Source organism: Artibeus jamaicensis, unplaced genomic scaffold (genome assembly GCF_021234435.1).
Source record: "Artibeus jamaicensis isolate MK-2021 breed Jamaican fruit bat unplaced genomic scaffold, CSHL_Jam_final contig_387, whole genome shotgun sequence".
Lineage (NCBI taxonomy): Eukaryota > Metazoa > Chordata > Mammalia > Chiroptera > Phyllostomidae > Artibeus > Artibeus jamaicensis.
This window is the reverse complement of record NW_026521812.1, coordinates 11,992,915-12,013,563: the sequence shown is the minus strand read 5'-3', so window position 1 is coordinate 12,013,563 and position 20,649 is coordinate 11,992,915. Positions and strand designations below refer to the sequence as shown.

The 20,649-nt window shown below is 32.5% G+C and overlaps 1 protein-coding gene across 1 annotated transcript in view; it reads right to left on the bottom strand.

The window, feature by feature from the left end:
• The window catches only part of LOC119045002 (triadin-like), a 158,638-nt gene that overhangs the window by 22,988 nt on the left and 115,001 nt on the right, over positions 1–20,649 (bottom strand). The window contains exons 16-23 of the mRNA XM_053664795.1: positions 13,647–13,673; positions 13,040–13,069; positions 9,534–9,563; positions 7,509–7,556; positions 5,715–5,762; positions 4,266–4,283; positions 2,537–2,581; positions 1,268–1,288 (exon numbers count right to left, since the gene is read on the bottom strand). Coding sequence (XP_053520770.1) covers positions 1,268–1,288; positions 2,537–2,581; positions 4,266–4,283; positions 5,715–5,762; positions 7,509–7,556; positions 9,534–9,563; positions 13,040–13,069; positions 13,647–13,673 — 267 coding nt within the window. The remainder of the gene's footprint in view (positions 1–1,267; positions 1,289–2,536; positions 2,582–4,265; positions 4,284–5,714; positions 5,763–7,508; positions 7,557–9,533; positions 9,564–13,039; positions 13,070–13,646; positions 13,674–20,649) is intronic.

Sequence of the window (20,649 nt, the reverse complement as noted above, 5' to 3'; positions counted from 1 at the left end):
TATAAAGCAACTATATATATGACTTACTAAGTGCAATGGTGGGATTGTGGAATGAAGTTGAAAAATATCACAGAAATAAACTCAACTCATGGTGACTGCAGTTGGAATAATGAGACAGATGTAAAATGTTATTTGTCCTTAGCCAACGACAATGTAGCATCAGTCTTGTGTTACTTCAGTAAATTTATAGACTAACAATATTTAAAAAATAACGTGTCAGGTTTTTGATAATATACCTTTCCTCACAAATTGGCTGAAAAGAGAACCCAATACACTTAATTTCAATCCTATATATCTTTTTTGAAAGCCATTTTCAAAATTCAGGAAATTGATTAAAATACTTTATAATAATTAAGACAGGAAATAAATAACATTTCACAAGTAAAATGGTATTTGTAAATAATTATATTTTAGAAATATAGAAAGGTATAGATAAATTTCTGAAGTATAGAATTCTATTCTGAAGAAAACTGTAGCTGCATTTATAAGAATATGTCATAACCCTCAAGGACCCAGGTTAGTCCTTGCCATTTACAAACTTCAGATACAAATTCTAGATGCACCCTTGATTGAAATGGACATAATTTTACTCCAGGGTACAGTGTGGGCCATAATTTCACAGTATTAAATAAACATTTCATTTTTGTAAAATTGAACAGCATACATAAAATTTTAAAATTTCATAAATTATTTTATTTTATTGTTTGAACCATCAAAATAAAACCATAATTCTGAAATATTAAAACAGCTTCCATTTCACTTTTGACAAAAATAAGAAAATAAAAAGCTAATGTGTTAAAATGAAATAATTGAAGACATTATGTGTTCTGTATTTTTCTTAACCCAGTAGTGACTATTAAAGGGACTGCCACACTGTGCTTACTCAATACATCCTAAAAAACAACCTGAAGTATACAAAAGAGATATGTAACTGTTTTTATTTTTTCTGCATGTATTAGTTATTGTGTTGAATGTATTAATTTCACAGGTCTGAAACAAAAATTATTTTAGGCATTTCTCATATATTTGATATGGTATAACATCTACTAGGTACTTAATAAATACATGTTTAAGAATTAATAAATATGCACACACTATTCTTTCTCAACAGAGTTATTTGCATAGTTAATGGCATGATGGTTTTTGCATTAATAGACACGCTGTACCTTTTAAATGCACATACAATATAAATTATATATTTAAAATAAAGAACAAGTTATTAAATAATTTAAGAACAAGTTATTAAAATTCTAAAATGTACACTTACTTAGAGTTGGTTTTGATTTCTCTAAAAAAGGAAGAAAAAGAAAATTAGCAATAATTTTCTATCTATAGGTAAAATGTCAGTCACTTTTATTTCCTATTTCTGCTTGTTCCAGTTCAAGTAGGCAAAGGCCAAACTTAATTAAAATGAACACTAAGCAATGAATGTATTTTGACTAATTTATAAGTCATAGTTCCATGAATTTTCCAAAGGAGAAGTTGTAAATTTTCAAAAGATAGATTCTTCATGGGCTCCTTATTCTTGTAAAGCCTCATCTTTGGTTTCACGCAACATGAATGCTCACAATAATTTGAACTCTTTATTGTTTATGAATAGCACAAAATGTATGTTTTGTCACTATCTTTACAGAATACATATTAATATTAATTAATATTAACCATTAAAACTCTTCTAATCTAATTTTGAATGGAGACTTTTACTTTATAAAATGTTAGGAGGAATAAATGAATGGTAGGTAAAAACACAAAGCTATACCATCTAAATATATGATCTGTCTCCATTATAACTTGTCTTCTGAAGTTATTAAATAAAGCATTAATTATACATTCTTATACCACAAGATTTAATTATTCAATAAAATAGCCAACATCCATCTGATTGTGAAGAATTAGAATCATCCAAAATTATGACAACTAATTATTTCATTAACAGTAGGCAGTACAAATTGATACAACTTTTTAAGAGAACAATTAAAAATATCTATAAAAATTACATTTTATTGAAAATTTTTACTTTAAGAATTTTACCTAAAGTTAAACTTACAAAACTATAAAAGGAGATATATTTATTATTGTATATCATTAAGGAAAACCTTCAAAATACATTCTTAAATAGGAAAGTTCAGGGAAAGTGCTATTTATACTGTGCCATAATTTATGTAAAAAAAGTGGAAATATATTATTTGTATGTATGTATGTGTTTATGTACTTATACATACTGCTAGACAGATATATTAAGAATTAACAATGATTACCTACTCAATATTATTAGATATTTTGGGAGTGGGAATTGATATAATAAGAAAAATTTGTATTGTTGGGAGTTCATACATATTAATTGTAATATTTAACAAAGTGTTTGTCAACAATATTATAGCCCCATGTCATATAAACTAGATTTTACAACAAAACTGCAAGACTGAACACTCCCAGAAAATAAAAAAAATTGAAAAGCACTTTTATGTGTTTCTTTAATTTTCAAATTTAATGAAAGTAGTGAATTAAGACAATGTAAACAAAAAAAGCAAAAAACCTGCTTTTATAGGTGGAGATTCTTTTTCTTGATGTTCAACTTTTTCTAAAGAGGGAGAAATCCAAATTAATTGGCAATCCATGGATTATTTATGTTGCAAGTTTTTCTTATTAATATACATACAGGCTATTTTCATTTATATGGGAAGCATGCACCAAAAGTCATTTGCATGTAACTTGGAACACAGAAAGCAGAATGCAATAGAAACACATTAAAAACAAGGTCAGATTCATTTCAGGGCATCTTGTAAGACAGATGTGATGGTACTAGCCATCTTCCTGTTAGGTGATTAGGAAAAAAAAAGTAGAATATGATAAAGAGGGGAATAACAAGAGGATTTTTCTTTCTTTCTTGACTCATTCCTTGGGGACATTTGCCTTCGTATATTACAAATTTCCTTTTTACCTCTTGACTCCTTTCAGTTCTGTTCTTGCTGGTTCAGAAGCAATTTGGTACTGGATATTTGTTTCTTATTGAAAAATTAACCTAGATCACACCTATTCCAAAAAGTACTGCATTGGTATTTTTATTTTTCTGGACCAAATACACTATCTTTCCAGGTCTATTTAGAATTCTCATTGATGAATATAAACTAAGTCTAGTACATGACAAATGGAATAAAAAAGTATAATTGATATACCTGCTAGTCTTCTGAAAAATATTTGAATTAAAAAACTTAGGAGATCTCTCTCTTTCATCAAAAGTGGAATTACAAATGAAGTCATGTTGCATAAATGTTAATATTAAATAGACATGCAAAATGTAAGAAATGAAAAGTTAACATTCAAGTTATTAAACTATCATAGTAATAGCAACAAAATAGCATAATAAATTATAGTACTAATAATATCAAATGGTTTTCAAAATACATGCAACAAGTTCTAGGATAGGACTATTTGGGCTCCATATGGTTGTAGCACATCTCCTGAACATCTTACAGAGCCTTCTAACTGATCTCACCAAATTCAACTTTGGTCCTTGCTAATGCATTTTTATATAGGAGCCAGGGCATATTTTACCAACAGCTGCTACTCATACCTTTATCTAAGCTTCCATTCCACAAATTTATTATTCAAGAACCATCATCACAATTTTGCCACAATTTTGGACATATTTATTACTTTTGTAACAATGAGTAAATATTCATGCCTTCCTGAGCACTATAGTCAGCTTTTAAACTATGAATGACTGTAGCAACCTCTGTATCACTTCTGAACAGTAAAATGGCTGATCTTTAAAGTCTACACTAATGAGAAAATTCCATGATTATAATAACACATCATTAAATGTTTGTAATTTTATGGATTTCTAAATATCAACAAGTGTATTACAATATAATTAATGTTTTTTAAATAAATTAAAACAGCATATGGTTCACAATATTAACAATTGTATAGAATTTCTTACTTTGGTTATTATTTATTATGTTGTGTTAAAAGATTCTCATTTACCTTAACTTCTTAATGTTATAGCCAAAATGTACTCACTATTTTAATGTTAATAATAATAAAACAACTTCTAGATATTTCTTCTGTATAATTAGAGTTAACTATTAATAGTAGTGAAAGAAAGGGATGTTAAATCAAAGCCATAGCAATAACATATCTTTATCACCTATATAGGTATTTTATTCTTAAGCAAGGCTAAAAACAACAGTTTGAAGAAAAGCACGTTATTAAAGTTAAATGACCAAACAATACTGTTCAGGTTTATTCTTTTTGTCTCTTACTTGCTGGTTTAGTCTTGACTGTGGAGAATGGAGAAAAATAAATGCCATGTTGATGAGCATAAACCATAGAAAAATAACTCTAGAATTTATACTTAACTTTCTTAGTTTTTAGATTTTCTTTTTATGCTAAGTTTAATCCATTTGCACTGAGCCCTATTATTTCACTGTCAACAAATAATCACATTACTAGTAAAAAAGTAAGACATATGAAATGTACATAAAATTTTAAACAATTGATGCATTTGGTACGTAAATATTGTACATGGAGCTGCTTTCTTAATAATCCTCAAATACCCACATAACTAATTGAGATACATAGGGGGCCATATAAACACCTTAGGATAAAAGTTAGGGCTCTGTTAACTGAAATAATGAGCTTGGGAAATGGTTTGAATAGAGTAAAATTATTATAAGAGGTAATTTGAAAGGGCCTTACCGATTTTTCTTTCTTTTGTAATAATGGTCTATAATTTCTTTAAATAGTTCTTTCCTCTATTCTATTATATTTCACTGTGAGAAACTGTATTTAAGCCTTTATTATCATGATTATCTCAGTGGAAAGAAATTACTTCACAGACTTTTCCACTGAAATTTTGTGTAAGAGATTGGAAGCTGTAAATCACTGAGGTAAGTAGAATTTTCTGTCGCAGAATCACATGGAAGAGATTCAGGATTTTAAGATGTTAGCAGGAATGGAGACTCGGTTTTCTCCATCAACAGAAGAGACCTCTAGAACTGCAAGAGTGTGTGCCATTCTTTATTTTCCTCACACAAAATAATAAAGGATGGACAGTTGTTCCTTTAATATTACATATTCTGCTGCTCATTTGTTAGGGCAAGTTTCTTTTAAAAGATTTTATATATTTGTTTTTAGAGAGAATAGAAGGAAGGGAGAAAGAGAGAAACATCAATGTGTGGTTGCCTCTCATGTGGCACCCACTGGGGACCCAGCCAGCAGCCCAGACATGGGCCCTGTTTGGGAACCAAACCTGCGACCCTTTGGTTTGCAGCCTGTGTTCAATCCACTGAGTTACACCAGTCAGGGCATTTTAAAAGTTATACAATAACCTAACTGTAGAGTTCTCATAAGAATAAATTATTCCATGTAACACACAAATAGTAGGCAATTTCAGTGTTTTTGTGTCTTTAAAATTCAAGAAAATTGTTTGAGGATAGGATTAAAAACCTAAGAGCACATAATAATCAATATATTACACAGATTTTCTTATGAATTATATGTAACTTAGGTCAATCACACTTTTAAAAAATAAAATGCTACTCCAGTTTTCCAAAGTTGATTTCTGTTGTGCGTGACTTTAGTTATTTATGAGAATTTAGAATCTTAGAATTGATGTCACTAATGGTGTACAAACTTCAATGAAGATGTGTGTGTGTATACCCACATAAAAATAACTGATACGCAGGAGAAAATATAAAATGTCCACTTACCTGTTTTTTCTATTGGGGTAGCTTTTACCTGCTTGACACTTTTTTCTTCTGTGATAAGAAAAAATATTATCACAAGTAGACATTTTAAATGAGTAAGCACAAAATAATGACATTTCAACCTTGATCATTTGTATTTACTTTGAAATAACACCAATGTTGAGAGAAATGTAGCTGTTTCTTTAAGGTAGCAGGTGATGTCTTCCATTTAAATTGGATGGAAGCACAAAGACAACTGGTCCATCTGCAGATGTCCTTTGCAGCTATGTTGCCACAAAAGGTTTCCTAATTCACATCATCCCTTAACCCACCCAAACACTCCTTATCCCTTGCCTTTATTATATTTCATTGTATTTGTCTGCATAGAAATATTGCTTTATAAAACATCTATCCCCCTTTCATTATCACATTAGAATAATAAAAAAACATTTTTAAAAATCTTTTTCATGCAAGGTGCCTCCCTGGGAACCCAAGGACTAGCCTGGGAACTCAAGTTTTCCATGTATAGAGCTGGGGCAGGGCAAACAGTATGTTTATGGGGTGTCTTCTGCTCTCTATGTTTTTATGGACATACTCAAAGGTTTGGGTCAAAGTAGAGAGATAATTATGATGATCCTATATAAAGTTAAACTTTTCAAGTAATCAGCTGGTCAAATATTCATGTGGGAAAGCTTTTATTGGGAAACAGAATTCAAAGAATATAAATGTTACTACTGAAATAAAAGAAAGGTGTGATGAGAAAAATAATGCATTTGCCATACAGTCAAAGACTAAAATCTCTTATGGTCTCTGTAATTTCACTTCAAAATGACCAACATCAGGAACAGTGAAGAAAATAACAGGTTTTCATTATTGCTTAAGAATCGTTTCTAAGGTTTTACTTATGTTGATACAGATAGCTATTCTCTCCTTCCCACGTTCCTGCTCTGCTTTCCTTATTTCTATGGTGTCTGTTGTTGATACTTCATATTTTTAAAAACATAAGCAAATAAAATCATTCTGACTCAGAACCATTGTAAACAGATTCTCGAAAATAAAGGGTTTCCTAAGATATGTTTAGAAAAAAAATGTTTTTAGCTTTTTAAAGATTCTGGAAAACACATGTTCAGAGCATTGTGTAAATAAGTCAGCAAGAAATGAAGGACTAAATTCTATAGAATAACTAAAGTATGGGGTTTCCTCAAGATTAAGTTGTTACTTAATTGACTTAAATTAAAACAAAATATCTTGTCTTAAATAAAAACTAATTAATAAACATCCTGGTAACTTCTGCATTCATCTTTATGAACAGAACACATTGGCTTACCTATATCTGGTCCAAAATGTAAGATCAGAAATTTTAAAAAAATGGAAAAGAAATGAAGATGGAGTAAGGAAGAAAGGAGGAAAGGAAGTATGGTGAAATGTTGATTTCCTTTCCTTTTTTTTTTTTGAGTCTAAGATGGTCACGTTTAAATGAGTAAACCTGATTTACAAACGTTTTATAAGGATCTCTTGCCCCAACGGAGTAAGAAAAAATAATATATAGACCTCATTCGCCTGAGTACTGGTGATGATGTCTTTGTGCTTTTAGTATCTCTGATGGGAAGCAAGACTAGCTGTGTAGTTACTTGGGACTGGTCAACACATCAGTATAAAAAACATTGTGAGGATGACTAAAACTGGATGTTCTAGCACCTGGGTGACTCCAAATATTAATTCTATTTAATAACTTCATAATTGACTCTAAGTTCTTCATACTTCTAAAACTAGACCACTTAGAGGCAATTTGATACTAAAATACCACCTGCAAAATACCTGTTTTGCCATGAGAAATGGTCTTTTCTGGTTTCACTGTGTCTTTTTCTAAAAATAATGAAAAGAAAATATTTTCAGGTGTTCAGCTCTATACACTAACATACAGTGAATTTTCTTTGTGACTTAGGCCAGAAGACATCAACAACTGTGCCCATGGAGAAAACTTTCTACATGTTCATGTCACCCTTGTGGACATGAAAACCTTGAAGATTTTTGTTGCATAAAAACCTTATGCCAAGAATTCTTATTTACATTTGAGCACCCATGAGAGCCAAAGATCAGGCTGTAATAAAGCATCAATCCTGAAATCAGGAGCTTGGGTAATGGTTGGAATAGAGAACAATGGTCCCGTGGAGTAATGTGAAAATCATGTTATTAAAATACTTTGAAAATTTCTTCATAAATTCTACATGAATATTATAAATAATATTCAAGTGTATACTGCATATTGGAGCCGATTTTAGATGAAGCTAAAGAAATATTTATACATCTAAATAATAACATTCAATTAAATCACTGCAAAAACACACTATTTAATAATAAAAAATAAAAGTTTTAAATGATATTAGGACTAACTAGAAGTTTTAATGGTACTAGGTTTCTGGGAAACAAAATAAAGGCAAGAGGCATATGCAAAGTATTTATATTTTGTAATATGTACTCATCTGCAAGAAATAAATATAGTCAGAAAAATAAGAAAAAATAAATAGATATCTATGAGCTTCGTTACATTGAAAAAATATTGTTTATAAGAGCAACCAGATTCAAGCATATAATCAGTTGCTAAGTAATTCCTTGTAAGAATTAAATGGTTAATACTTTATATATATTTAATATTATACTCAAATGGTTATAATAACCATTATATTATAGTAATGGTTAGTATAGTATTTACTAATTAGTATTATACTAATGGTTATATACTATATATATGTATATATATATGTATATATATATATTCAGATTCTTGACCTTGTTGATATTGAAGAATACTGCTGTATAATTTTATATAACACAGACATCGCTTCTCTAGAGCTGGAGGGTTTTTGTAACTTGCCCCAGGTAAATAGCTAGTTGGTACCAGATCTAGGGCATAAACACTAAATAGCGGTGTACACTTGGAAAGGTCACCCTGATTTTAGGTCAATGTTACCTCAATACAACGATTGTTAATCTGAGACAATCTTTTACTGGGAACAGCTGTGATTTTGAGCAAATCAGACATGGACAAAATCTATTAACTTAAAATATCTGAAAAATAATTTCTGAACTTATTCTATTGAACTGTTTCCACAAATATTAAATATGAGTAATGATTGTCATGTTTCATGTCCCTCATAGTTATGTGATGAAAATAAAAATTTTATGCTCTTCCTTAACTCATAGGTTTTTAATAGTTATTAATTATGTGTAATTGTGTGTAATAATAGTTCTGGTCCTCTTTACCTTTAAACCTCAGTTGTCTATGGTTTTGTGAATTTATGATGCTGGTGTGTTACCAGGAAGAAGGTCACAGATTATACATTATCTTTCTTACTTGGTTTTGAAGAACCCCAAGAGATGCATCCTAAAAATGGGAGTCTTTGCAGAAGCTTAATTAAAGCCATATTTTTGATATTTTTGCTTATGGAATATCCCCATTCTCAGCTAATTTAGCACTATACGTCCAACACACATTGATCAATGGAGTAGAAAAATAATGAGGATCTGGGAAACTCTAAATCTCCACTGATGGGTGGTGAGCCTCTTTTAGTTCTAAAATGAAGATATCAGCTCTATCAATTTAAGAATAAAAAATTTGTTACCTCACCCTGGCTGGCATAGCTCAGTGGATTGAGCACGGGCCTGTGAACCAGAGTATCACAGTTCGATTCCCAGTCAGGGCACATGCCTGGGTTGCAGGCCAGTTCCCAGCAGGGGATGCATAAGAGGCAACCATACATTGATATTTCTCTCCCACTCTTTCTCGTTCCCTTCCCCTCTCTCAAAAAATAAATAAATATAATATTTTTAAAAATTCGTTACCTGATTTTGTTTCTTTTCTAACTTGTGGCTCTGAAGGTAAAACAAAATGCAGAAATTTTAAAATCTGAAAAAACAAACTACAACACAAATTTATTTTGGGGAATTATTTTGTTAACCATAATTGAAAAAGAGGAACTGCACTAAAAATCATTCCAGTTGCATGCTAGTTTCTAAATACTGAACTATTAAACACATAATACTTAGAATCATGCTATGCACTGAGTTTTTGCTACTGCTAATTGATTTTAACCTGAATTTTCTCTTTTCCCAAGATGATTGATGTGGAAAATAGTTTCAATGTCAACATAAGATAAATGATTTGACAACAAGAGTTGGAGAAGTTTCTTTGAAACAGATGTGATTGAGTACTTAGTGATTTAAAAATTTAGAAAAAAAGTATAATGTCTTGGATTGTGTTCCATCAAAAGATGTATTAAAGTCCTAACCCTCTCCCTGTAACCCTGATGTGACCTTATTTGGTAATACGATTGTTGCAGATATAATTAGGTAAGATGAAGTAGTAGTACTGGAGTAGGACTCCAATATCACTAATGTCCTTATTAAAGAAGGAAAAACAGAGCAGCCGAAATGTCCATCAGTAGATGAGTGGGTAGAACAACTGTGGGACATTTACGCGATGGAATACTACTCAGCTATAAAAAAGAAGAAAATTTTACCTTTTGTGACAGAATGGGCAGACCAGAGGAAATAATGCAAAGTGCAATAAGCCAATGAGAGGGAGACAAATACCATATGATTTCACTCCTATGTAGAATTAACTGAACAATCTGAACTAACAAGCAAAGTAGAGGCAAACTCATAGAGAACAGGCTGTTAGCTCTGGGAGGCAGTTATGAGTTGAAGAAGTCAAGCAAAAAATAAAAAGTGGACACAGACAATAATGTGCTGATTGCAGGGAGGAAGGATGTGGGAGGAAGTGGAAGAGGGTATAAAGGGGATAAATAGTAATGGAAAACTAGGATAAAATAAAAAAAATAAAATACATAGCTCTAAGCACACACACACAGACAGACAGGAAGGAGATAGTTATGTGCTAATGGATGCCAAGATTGGAGTGATGCCTCTACAAGCCAAAAAACACCAAGAATTTCTGGCAAACAAAAAAGTCATAATAGATAAGAAAATATTCTTCTCTACAGGCTTCAAAAGAAGTGAGACTCTGCTGACATCTTGATTGTGGACTTCTAGCCTCTAGGACTATGAGAGAATAAATTTCCATTGTTTAAACCTACCTAGTTTGCGGTATTTTATTTCAGCCATCCAAGGAAACTAATAATTTTGGTACTTGGAAGCAGGGTGAGTTGTGTATGGGGTTAAGGCTAGAAATTTTTTGAAGCACTTGATATTAAAAAGCCCAGATGGCCTGGAAAAGATTCTTGACAGAAAATTGACATTAAAGACGTCTGATGATTGAGAAAGGATTGAGGGGAGCTATAGCAGAAGCTTCTGTCTCCTTAGAGAATATGTATCTCATCATGAGCAAAATATTATTAGAAATAAGAATGTTCCATGTACTTCTAAAATCTCAGAAGGAAAGGAGGAACATGTTCTTGGATGATGAAGAAAGAGTGATCTTTGTTATAAAGTAGGAGAGAACTTGGCTGGATTATGCTCTCCTGTGGATTGGAAGGTAGGATTCGTACATGAAGACCTGGATGTTTAGCTGAGGAAGTTTTCAATCAAAGGGCCAAAAGGTCAGCCTAATTTGTCTCTGCTGCTTCTAATAAAATGTGAAAAGGAAGATAAGTTGAGGAATGAACTGTTAAGTAAAAGCAACCAGCATTCGACAAGTTGGAATATTTTCAATCTATCTAAAAAAAGTGAAGAGAGACAGGGCCAAAGGTGTAGCTTGACAAACTTTTGCTAATGTGGGCAAAGAATAAATGGGAGACTTTTGGATCCAATTCACCACCTCAGCAGAAGGACCCAGGAAAGACCTGCAGAGGACTTTTCTGTCCAATGGGTTGGCCCCCCATTAACTAAACTCAAGCCTGGTCATGTTTTTGAGAATATTACATAAGCAGAGGAAATGCAACCTGGATAGAAAGGGACGGAGATGGGATGAAATAAAGGAATGATAACTCTGAGGACAGAACAACAGGTTCAGACCTGGGCTGATGGGGCCTCCTCAGGAGCGGAGGGCAGGCCTTCTACCTCGGTGGGCCCAGAGAAGAGAGCCCCACCCTACCTGGTCCAGAGGAAATAGCATTGGGCCAAAAAGATTTTCTCAGGATTTGAAATCTAATGGAATTTTCCCACTATGTTTTAGATTGACTTCGAAACTGTGACTCATTTTTTTCTTTCCAATTTCTCCCTTTTGGAATAGAAATGTTGATCCTATTTCTGTCCCACTGTTTTATTTTGGAAGCAGTAATTTGTTTTCTAGTTTTATAGATTCACATATGGAGAGGAATTTTCTGCAGGAAGAATCATACCCCAAGTTTTACCCATATCTGACTTACAGAGTGAGATTTGGGACTTTGAACTGATAACATTTTGGATTTGGAGTTGATGCTAAAATGATTGAGACTTAAGGATTGTGTAATGTATTTTGTACCACGTGAGTGACATGAATTGGAAGGTCCCAGAGTGGACCTTTATGACCTGAATTTTGTCTCCCCAAAAGATCTAATAGAGTTCCGATCGCCAGTACCTCAGAATGTGACCTTATATGGAATAGGGTCATTGTAGACACAATGAGTTAAGAATTTATCATATGGCGGTAGGGTGGGTCCTTAATTCAATACGACTAGTATCCTTAAGAGAAAAGGAGAAAAGGTAGATAGAGGCACAAAAAGAGCAGATATCCATGGGATGACAGAAACTAAGACTGGAATGATGCTTTGACCAGCCAGTGAACGCCAGGATTGCTGGCAAACACCGGAAGCCAGAAGATGCAAGGATTGATTCTTCCCTACAGGTGTAAAGAAACTTATGGCCCTGTTGACACCCTGATCTCTGACTTCTCATTTCCAGAGCTATGGGAAGCTGTATTTCTGTGGTTTTAAGCCACCCAGTTTGTGGTATTTTATTAGTGCAGCCCTACAAACAAACAGCAAAAGAACATGAACCAAAATTTAAACTCCTATGAGAATCTGATTTTTTTCTTAAAAAAGTTTCTGCTGCCTTCTAGAGCCCTCAGAAATGTTTATCTTATTCAGAGACCCCCACAGACAGAGAAGAGAAGAGCAGCTATATATTTTTTCTGATGAAATATTTATGTCCCGTATCTGCAAATAAACTGTGGTTTTGTAGGACAGAACTGAATGTCTATTTTTTTCTGTATTATATAAATTTCTCAAGATATTTTTCTCCTAAGAACAGGTAGTCAAAAATATTCACTATGTTAGTTTTATTGCAAAAATTTATCAAGGATAAAATTTTAGAACAATATTTACACTAGGACACAAATTTGCAAAGACATGTTATGCTATTCATCATAAATATGGAATGTAAGTATAAATCTATACATAAAATATACATACCTAGCTTCTCTTCTTTTTTTACTTGTGGTTCTGAAAACATATATACACAGTAATAATGAGGATTATATAAAATATATATTTCTTGTACTCATGCATATAAGGGTGGGGAAAAGTGGGTTTACAGTGGTTTGTATGGAAAGTAATACAACAATTAATAAATAGCAAGACAAGAATAGACCCTGTGTTTCCTGCACTCACAAGGTAAACCTACTTTTGCCAACCTTATTGCTTTTACACATTACTCAGTTTTTCAATATGCCATGTTAATTTTAATCTTATAATTGTAGAATATTAATATAAATAGACAAATAGAAGTTCTTTATTATCATCACAAGAGTTATTTTGAGAAAAAATAAAATGTGAACTACAATTTCTACTGAGAAGTTAATTAAAGGTACCAATTTGTACCTCCAGTGAATAAAGGGTGAAGGAAAATGTTAGCACAGTGTATCTGAGAGGGGCACTTAGCATGATAGGTACATGGTGCACCGGAAATAACTGTCTCATATTTAAACAAAATACTCAGCGATGGAATAATAAAATGATTAAAGGCATGCATGTTTCATTCATTCATTCACGCATTCACTCTGGCATGCACGCTACGTACGTGGGAGCTTAGGCTTGACTTCTTTGCCTAGAAAGAGTTGACAAAATGTAAGGCCAAGTCACTCAGTTCTTACTGAACTATCATTCAATATGATAGAACATCATCAATTTGAAAATCAAAATCAAACAATGTAGACCCTAGCCATTCTTCCTTATTAAAATTTTATAGGCTATGAAATTTAATGTTCACAGCAAGTTACTAATTTAAAACTTATTTTAAATAATAAAACAGTTTAATTTCACTGCATCATTAAAAAATAATTTGTTCACAAACTCATGTGCAATGTTAACTTTTTAATCTTACATTGATAAAGTACATAATACTTTTGAGGCGCTACTTTTAACCTTTATTACTTAAGATGAAAAACCTAAGACAACTTTTAAATTTCCATTGAAATTGTCAAGATGTTATCTGTACCTGTGTAATACATTAAAAATAATTGCTGCTGAATTTGTAATTCTTTATGACTAAAAATGCATAATTTGCTTTTCTGGCATGAGCAACCCTAGTGCAGGAGTTGGTAAATTTACTGTGAGAGGTCAGATATATATTTTTTGGTTTGGGGCCATGTAATCTCCATTGCAGTTACTCACTCTGTTATTGCAGCCCAGAAACAGTGTGCAAATGAATAGGAATGACTATGTTCCCATAAAACTTTATTTACAGACACTAGTGGCCAGCATACAGGCCAATGTTTGATAACTTTGCTCTAGCCATAGTCCATTTTAATTTTCTTTTTTATCTTAACAAAGATTGTGACAGTAAAAAATAAATAAAGGAGGCTGGAAGTCAGCCTCAAATATTCTCTATGCTCTCCCATCCCTACTCAGTTGTTCACAGAATCTTGGTGATTACACATCCTAAATATATCTTGAGTGTACTTCCACTTTTCCACTTGTGCTTCATTTTCTCCTTAGTTTCTACCTACATTCTAGCCTCAATACATCATTTTCATTTCCCAGTTTCCTTCTTTACCTGATGCTCCTTCCCCCTTCTTGCAAGCTTTCACCCACGGTGCTCATTTAAGACTTGGCTCAGCTATTGTATCCTTCTGGCAACCTTTTCTGAGCTCCTTCCAAGATGGGTTATATGTCTCTAATCTTTACTCTTAGAATCCTATGTAAACCATTATTTCTACACATTGTAATTATTTGCAATACTTTGTAATTATTTACTCATGTGTCTTCCCCAAATAATTTGTGAAACTCATTATGCAGGGACTGCAACTATCATCTTAGTATTTTTAGCACTGTGCACGGTCTCAGACGTAGTCAAACTCTGTCCTTAATGAACAAGTGGAAACTCTACAGAAACGGAGTGTTCCTCTATCCAGTAAAGCACAAACTAAACTCACTCTCACTGACAACTTATCAAAGAACCTGCAAATATATTTGAAAAGGGGTTGCAAAGAGTTGTTTTACAAAAGTGGCCCTTCTCTGAAACATATCAACATAAATCTTGTATTTCTTTTCTTTACACAGCAGGTTTTTCAAAATTGTGCGTGGTTGCCTTGCTTTGAGATAATTGAAGATAAAATGTGAAAGATTATGTATGGGATTTCTCATTAATATTGGTTATGGTTATTTCACCGAAGAAGAGGAGAAAATTATACCATGTTTAGGTGTGACTATTGAGTAGTTTTGGTCTGAAATGCTAAATTCATTAAAGACCATTTTCAGTTGCATAGCACTATCTGGCACAGCACGTTTAAATTATTAACATTTACTGAATTGTATTACCCTAAATACCTCTCCATTACATTCTGATTCTCTAAGTGCGTGTTAGAAAAAAAAAAGAAGGAAATAATAAGAAGTGATGTAAGCCCAGTGAGATCTAACCCTTCTTTTTAAAGGTCATGGCATAGAGTAAGGATGGAGTGTTTTTTAGGGGAAAAGCAAAGTAAAATATCTGAACTTTGATGGGCTGTCTGTTTAAAATGCCAGGCACAGCCCAGAGGTACCTTTTTTTCTGCCCTGTACGTTATTGGTCAGAGTGATCTCAGTACCTGAGTCTGACACTATTTCGTACTAAAAACCAGAGACGTGAAAATAGAAGAGATGGGTAGTTCATATTGGTTTTTTTTGCCTATTACACCCAAGTAAATAGTCTCGTTTACCTTCCTTAAGGTGTTTCATGTTATTCAGAGCTAAATTTGAACAGCGTATGAAAGAAATTGTTCCTCATGTTTGTCTAAAAGATGTATTTAAAAATATTTCCTTCTGGAATTTGATTCACTTATTAAATATCATACCTGTTTGAAGCATCACAAGTGTGAAACACTTCTTCACAGGCTTGTGAAATATTCCCATTTAAAAATATCATTGTGTTGATCCATAAATTGAAAAAAATACTTGATCTAAGAGCATTGTTTTAAAAACTGGGTGATATACTCAGTGTTATAAGTAACATGAAAACATGTTAATCATAGAAGAAAGAAAAATGGAGAATAAAATAATCTTAAATAATGAATGAAAATGACATATTTTGGAATGGCGAAGAAGATATAAAGTAAGAAATAATGTTGACATGGGCAAAACTAGATTTTTGTCAATTTTGTAATATTCTATCAGATTAACTCACAAAGCAGCCTAGAAACAGGAGACTAATAGAGTTGACATCTCCACAGGCAAGTGTCTAAAAGCTTCTGAATTTTTGTTTTAATTTAGAAGGGTGAGACCATAAGCTTCCTATGCAGCAAGTCTAAAAGGTGCTATGCAGCACCTTCGCTAGTGCATTGTTTTTGCCAGCCTGGAAGATCTCAATTCAAATCTCATTACTACAACCTTTCTCAATTAGTTTTTAAATTGAATACAATCGAGAAGGAGGATTTTCAGAGGAATCTTTATTAAAGGAGCTAAAAGACCATTTTTTATTTGCCTGAACAAAGAAGAAAACAAACTCTGGGGGAAGACTGAAAATTAAGAATTATGATTTTTGAAATAGTCAGAAATATATTTATTGAAGAGATAAAAAGATGAACTATCTGTATCTTGAATAATAATACTTCATTTACACTAATGCATGAGCAGAATTTAGCAATTTTACATGAAGCTGTCTTTCTGCTTCCTTTTTCTTAATGATGAGGGCTTCCTTAGAATCCACAAGGCATGTATCTCTCCTTTCAACCAGCTGAGAAAAATTGTACCTGACATAAATTTATTCAGCAGTTATTAATAATACTGTACTTGATTGATTAACTGAATTGGCTAAGAAAAATTTCATCTCCTAATCTCAGGAAGATAAATTTATTCAGAAAATTTTCAATTTTAAGACTACAGTACTGACGTCACCAATAAAAATAAAAAAGAGAAGCTTTCAATACATAAGGGGTTAATATTCAGAGGTTAAGCATAAAAAGGGTTACATCTTATTTAATTAAATAAAAATTGCTTTCATTTCCATAAGCTAAATGGCTAACATGGTTCTCTGTCAGATTTTAAAAGACTCTATCACATTTTAATTCTGGAAAATTATCTCATGTACTTATTAGTATACTTTATGTATAGCAGATTCAATATTAATTTGTGCCCAAATCATGATAAGCATTTTAAGTGAAATATTTTAACACAGTTACTCTCATGAGACCCATTTCCCCATTTAATACATTAAGAAACAGGCTTCTGTGTCATTTGACTATATAACTATATTCTTACATTTGTTTATTCAAAAACATTTACTAAGCTCTTACTATGTGCCAGGAACAGTTTCAGGCCCAGGATACAGGAAATAATCCAACAAGAATCCCTACCCTAAAAAACATGTAGCCCTACTGTGTCATTCATATCACTTGGATTTACTGTCTAAATATTACATTAGGTTCTGAATTCCAAATAAGTGCACCACCACACTAACTTTTTTGTTTGTGTGTTTTCCACCAGCATCTCCATCTGAATATTATTCTGAGAATAGAATGGTAATAGAATATTTGAGGTACTATCTTTTGTAGTAAACTATATCCAGAATCTGTTGGCAAGAGAAAGGTACAGTTTATTTAAGGTTACACTTTGTACTTTAAATAAAAGGTTACCTTTTATTTAAGGTACACTTTGATCTTAAGGCCAATGAGGAAAATTTGTGATATTAAGTCTTTCAGTCACTGCCTTACAAATCAAATTGAGTTGTGAGTGATGTCATGGATATGTTGAAAAAAGTCAAGTCCTCCTATTTGTGAACTGGGGATCCATTGGATCTTTATTTCAGCATCTTTGCCTGTAACATGGATAAAATGTTGGGACTTAAATACAAAATCATTACGAGATCAAATTATAGTATGTATATATGTGAGTAAATCCTCTTAGTTAACAGATAAATTACTCTGCCAATGTAATTTTTTTTTATCTTCCAGGATTTGGACTAGTAGGTACTCAATAAATGTCCTTGAACTAACATAGTAGTGATCATTAAATTTTTCTTGATATATTATGTTTGTGGTAACAAACCCTCTTCGAACATTGTAATGGCACATACCTGGTGGCTACTGAATAACATTAGTGTATCTCAGAAACAGTGGTTACCTTGTTGTTTACAGGGATACTTATGAAGTATATACCACCATTGCCACATTCTAGCAATTACTCAGTGCTCAATGTCAGGTTAGCTTAATATATTTTTTTACCTCAAAAATAATGGGCACCTTCTCCCCTAAGGATTTACAGTAGTTTTCTAGCAATTTTGTTGTTATAGGAAAAAATAAAATGAAAATTTGAGATAGCAATGTCCAAGTATAAATTTATTATACATGTGAGCATATCTTCATTGTTCTAATTGCAACACAATTGAACATTGTTTCAAGCCTGTCTCATGTAGATTTTCTAGAATGTTTGTCACTAATTTAAAAAAATTGTTTTTGCTTTACTGTGTCCCAAGATCTTTTAAATCAGTGTAATACATCATTTCTTAGTGTATTCAACTGAACACACCATGTATATATACAAAATTGTTGAATAACTTTAAGAAACATTAGGTGAAAAAAAGTCCAGCTATTCTTTTTACTTTTAAACCTCCCAAATGTATGCATATCTATTATGAACTTGAAGAGCTTTTCTTAAACTTATGTAAACTCAAAGCTCTTTTATGAACCAATAATATAACTTAATTATGTAACATAATCTCACAATGAGCTTGTTATACTGGCATGGAATGTATGAGTAGTCACTCTACTGTATAGATAAAGTCTCAGAAGTCCAGTAATTTGTTGTAAATCACTCCATATTTATTGTTCTAGGGTTCTTCTCTCTATAGCAGACTCCTTCCATTTATCTTTTACATTAAAAAACTGCCTCTGTATGTGCTGTACCTCAAAACCAAGACACATATCAAAAATAGGTTAAAAATTACCAGCCAGTGTTGTTCCTTTTCATACAAATAATTTTGTTGACCTGTTGTGGCTATGGTGGCTTTTGAGTGATAATTCTGTTCCAAAAATTAGAGGGGACTACCCAGCTCACAGCGAATACAATATAGGAACTTATACACAAGCTTAGAAGAAACTCATTCAAGAAACAGAGACACTACATGATATATTAGAGGAAAAGAGTAAAAAATAAGCCAAGGCTGGAGAACTCATGGTGTGTGTTCATAGCTATAGAACAGTCCTTGAGATAGTAAACTGGAGGCAAGGTAAACAGGTAAGATGCTTTAGTCGTGGACTTAAAGTAAAAGGAAAATAATTGAAAAACATTGAATAGATAACAAAATGCATAGAACTGATGATCTTTTTAAAATATCTCAGTGGGGAGGAGCAATGGTGGAGGATTGGATACCTGGGAGCTGGGTGAAGAGGTACGTCGTGGGCAGTGAACTAGCACTGTAGACAGACATTTAGGAAAGATAACTGGGTGGGCTTGTGTGTGGTGGAGCTTGAAGAGGAAATGGAAACAAGGTGGTTGATTAGGTCATGAGTTGTATATTTTTTCAGGCAGGAAAAAATGGAAACGAGAACTGAGGTCTTACTGGAAGATAAAATTAAAAAAGGAGAGAACAAACTTGGGAGATGCATATTTGGCACCTACTTGGACAGTGGACTGTGAAATAGGAGAAGCTATAAATGACTCAGAAGTTGAAGTCAACATAAATGAAGGGTGAGTCTTCAATTCTATTTTTTGAGATGACACAAAAGAAAAAGACAATGGAAGAGATGTTGAGTTCAATTCTAAACAAGATGAGGTGTGAGCAGAATAACCATATGAAGATGTCGATTAGGTAGCTACAAAGGTAGGTATAGAACTCTGGAAAGTTTGTTTATAAACATTAATTTAAAAAATGAAAACATTATTGCTTATTATTTATTATGCCTATTTGTATTTTTAAATTATAATACTACTTATAATTAATGTCCATTGCTTCCTGAAAAGAACACCTAGCTATTCTCCAATTACCTAATGAAATTCATGTTCTATTTGTTATCATTTTCACTGGGGGCAGGGTAAAAAAAAGAATTCAGTGGCTAATAACATCATCCGTGAAAAATAAATAATTATTGTAATGTCCCTCCAGTATTTAAAAATGTAGTCATCTTTTGTTTTTGTTTTATTTTTAACAGTGTAGATTTAAATTATTTGTTTTTGCCAGAAAAGGCTTATTTTAAAAAAATTTTTGAGAAATAAGAGATGGTGAATATGGTCAAATATTGCCTAAGAGTCAACACAACATGGACAAAAAAAAGCATCCCTGGACTCCGACAACAAACATATTAGTAGTCATTTTTGCAGAAAAGAATTTAGGAGAAAAGATCTCTCAGCAGAAGCCTCCTATTATACACTAAGCTCTAATTTGATTTATCCTTTCATTATGCTCTCAAAGCTCAGGGGAAATTTTTCTTCCTCATAATTAAGCTAATTCCCTCCATCTGCAGTGTATACCCCAACACGTCCCATATGTGGGGCAGTTCTTTCCTCATTAATATGCCCCTGTGGATTTCCCGCTCCTCCTCTCAGTGGAGAATGGCACTCCATCACACAACTGAAAAGAACAAACATCTCTCATTGGTTCCACCAGCGGGGAG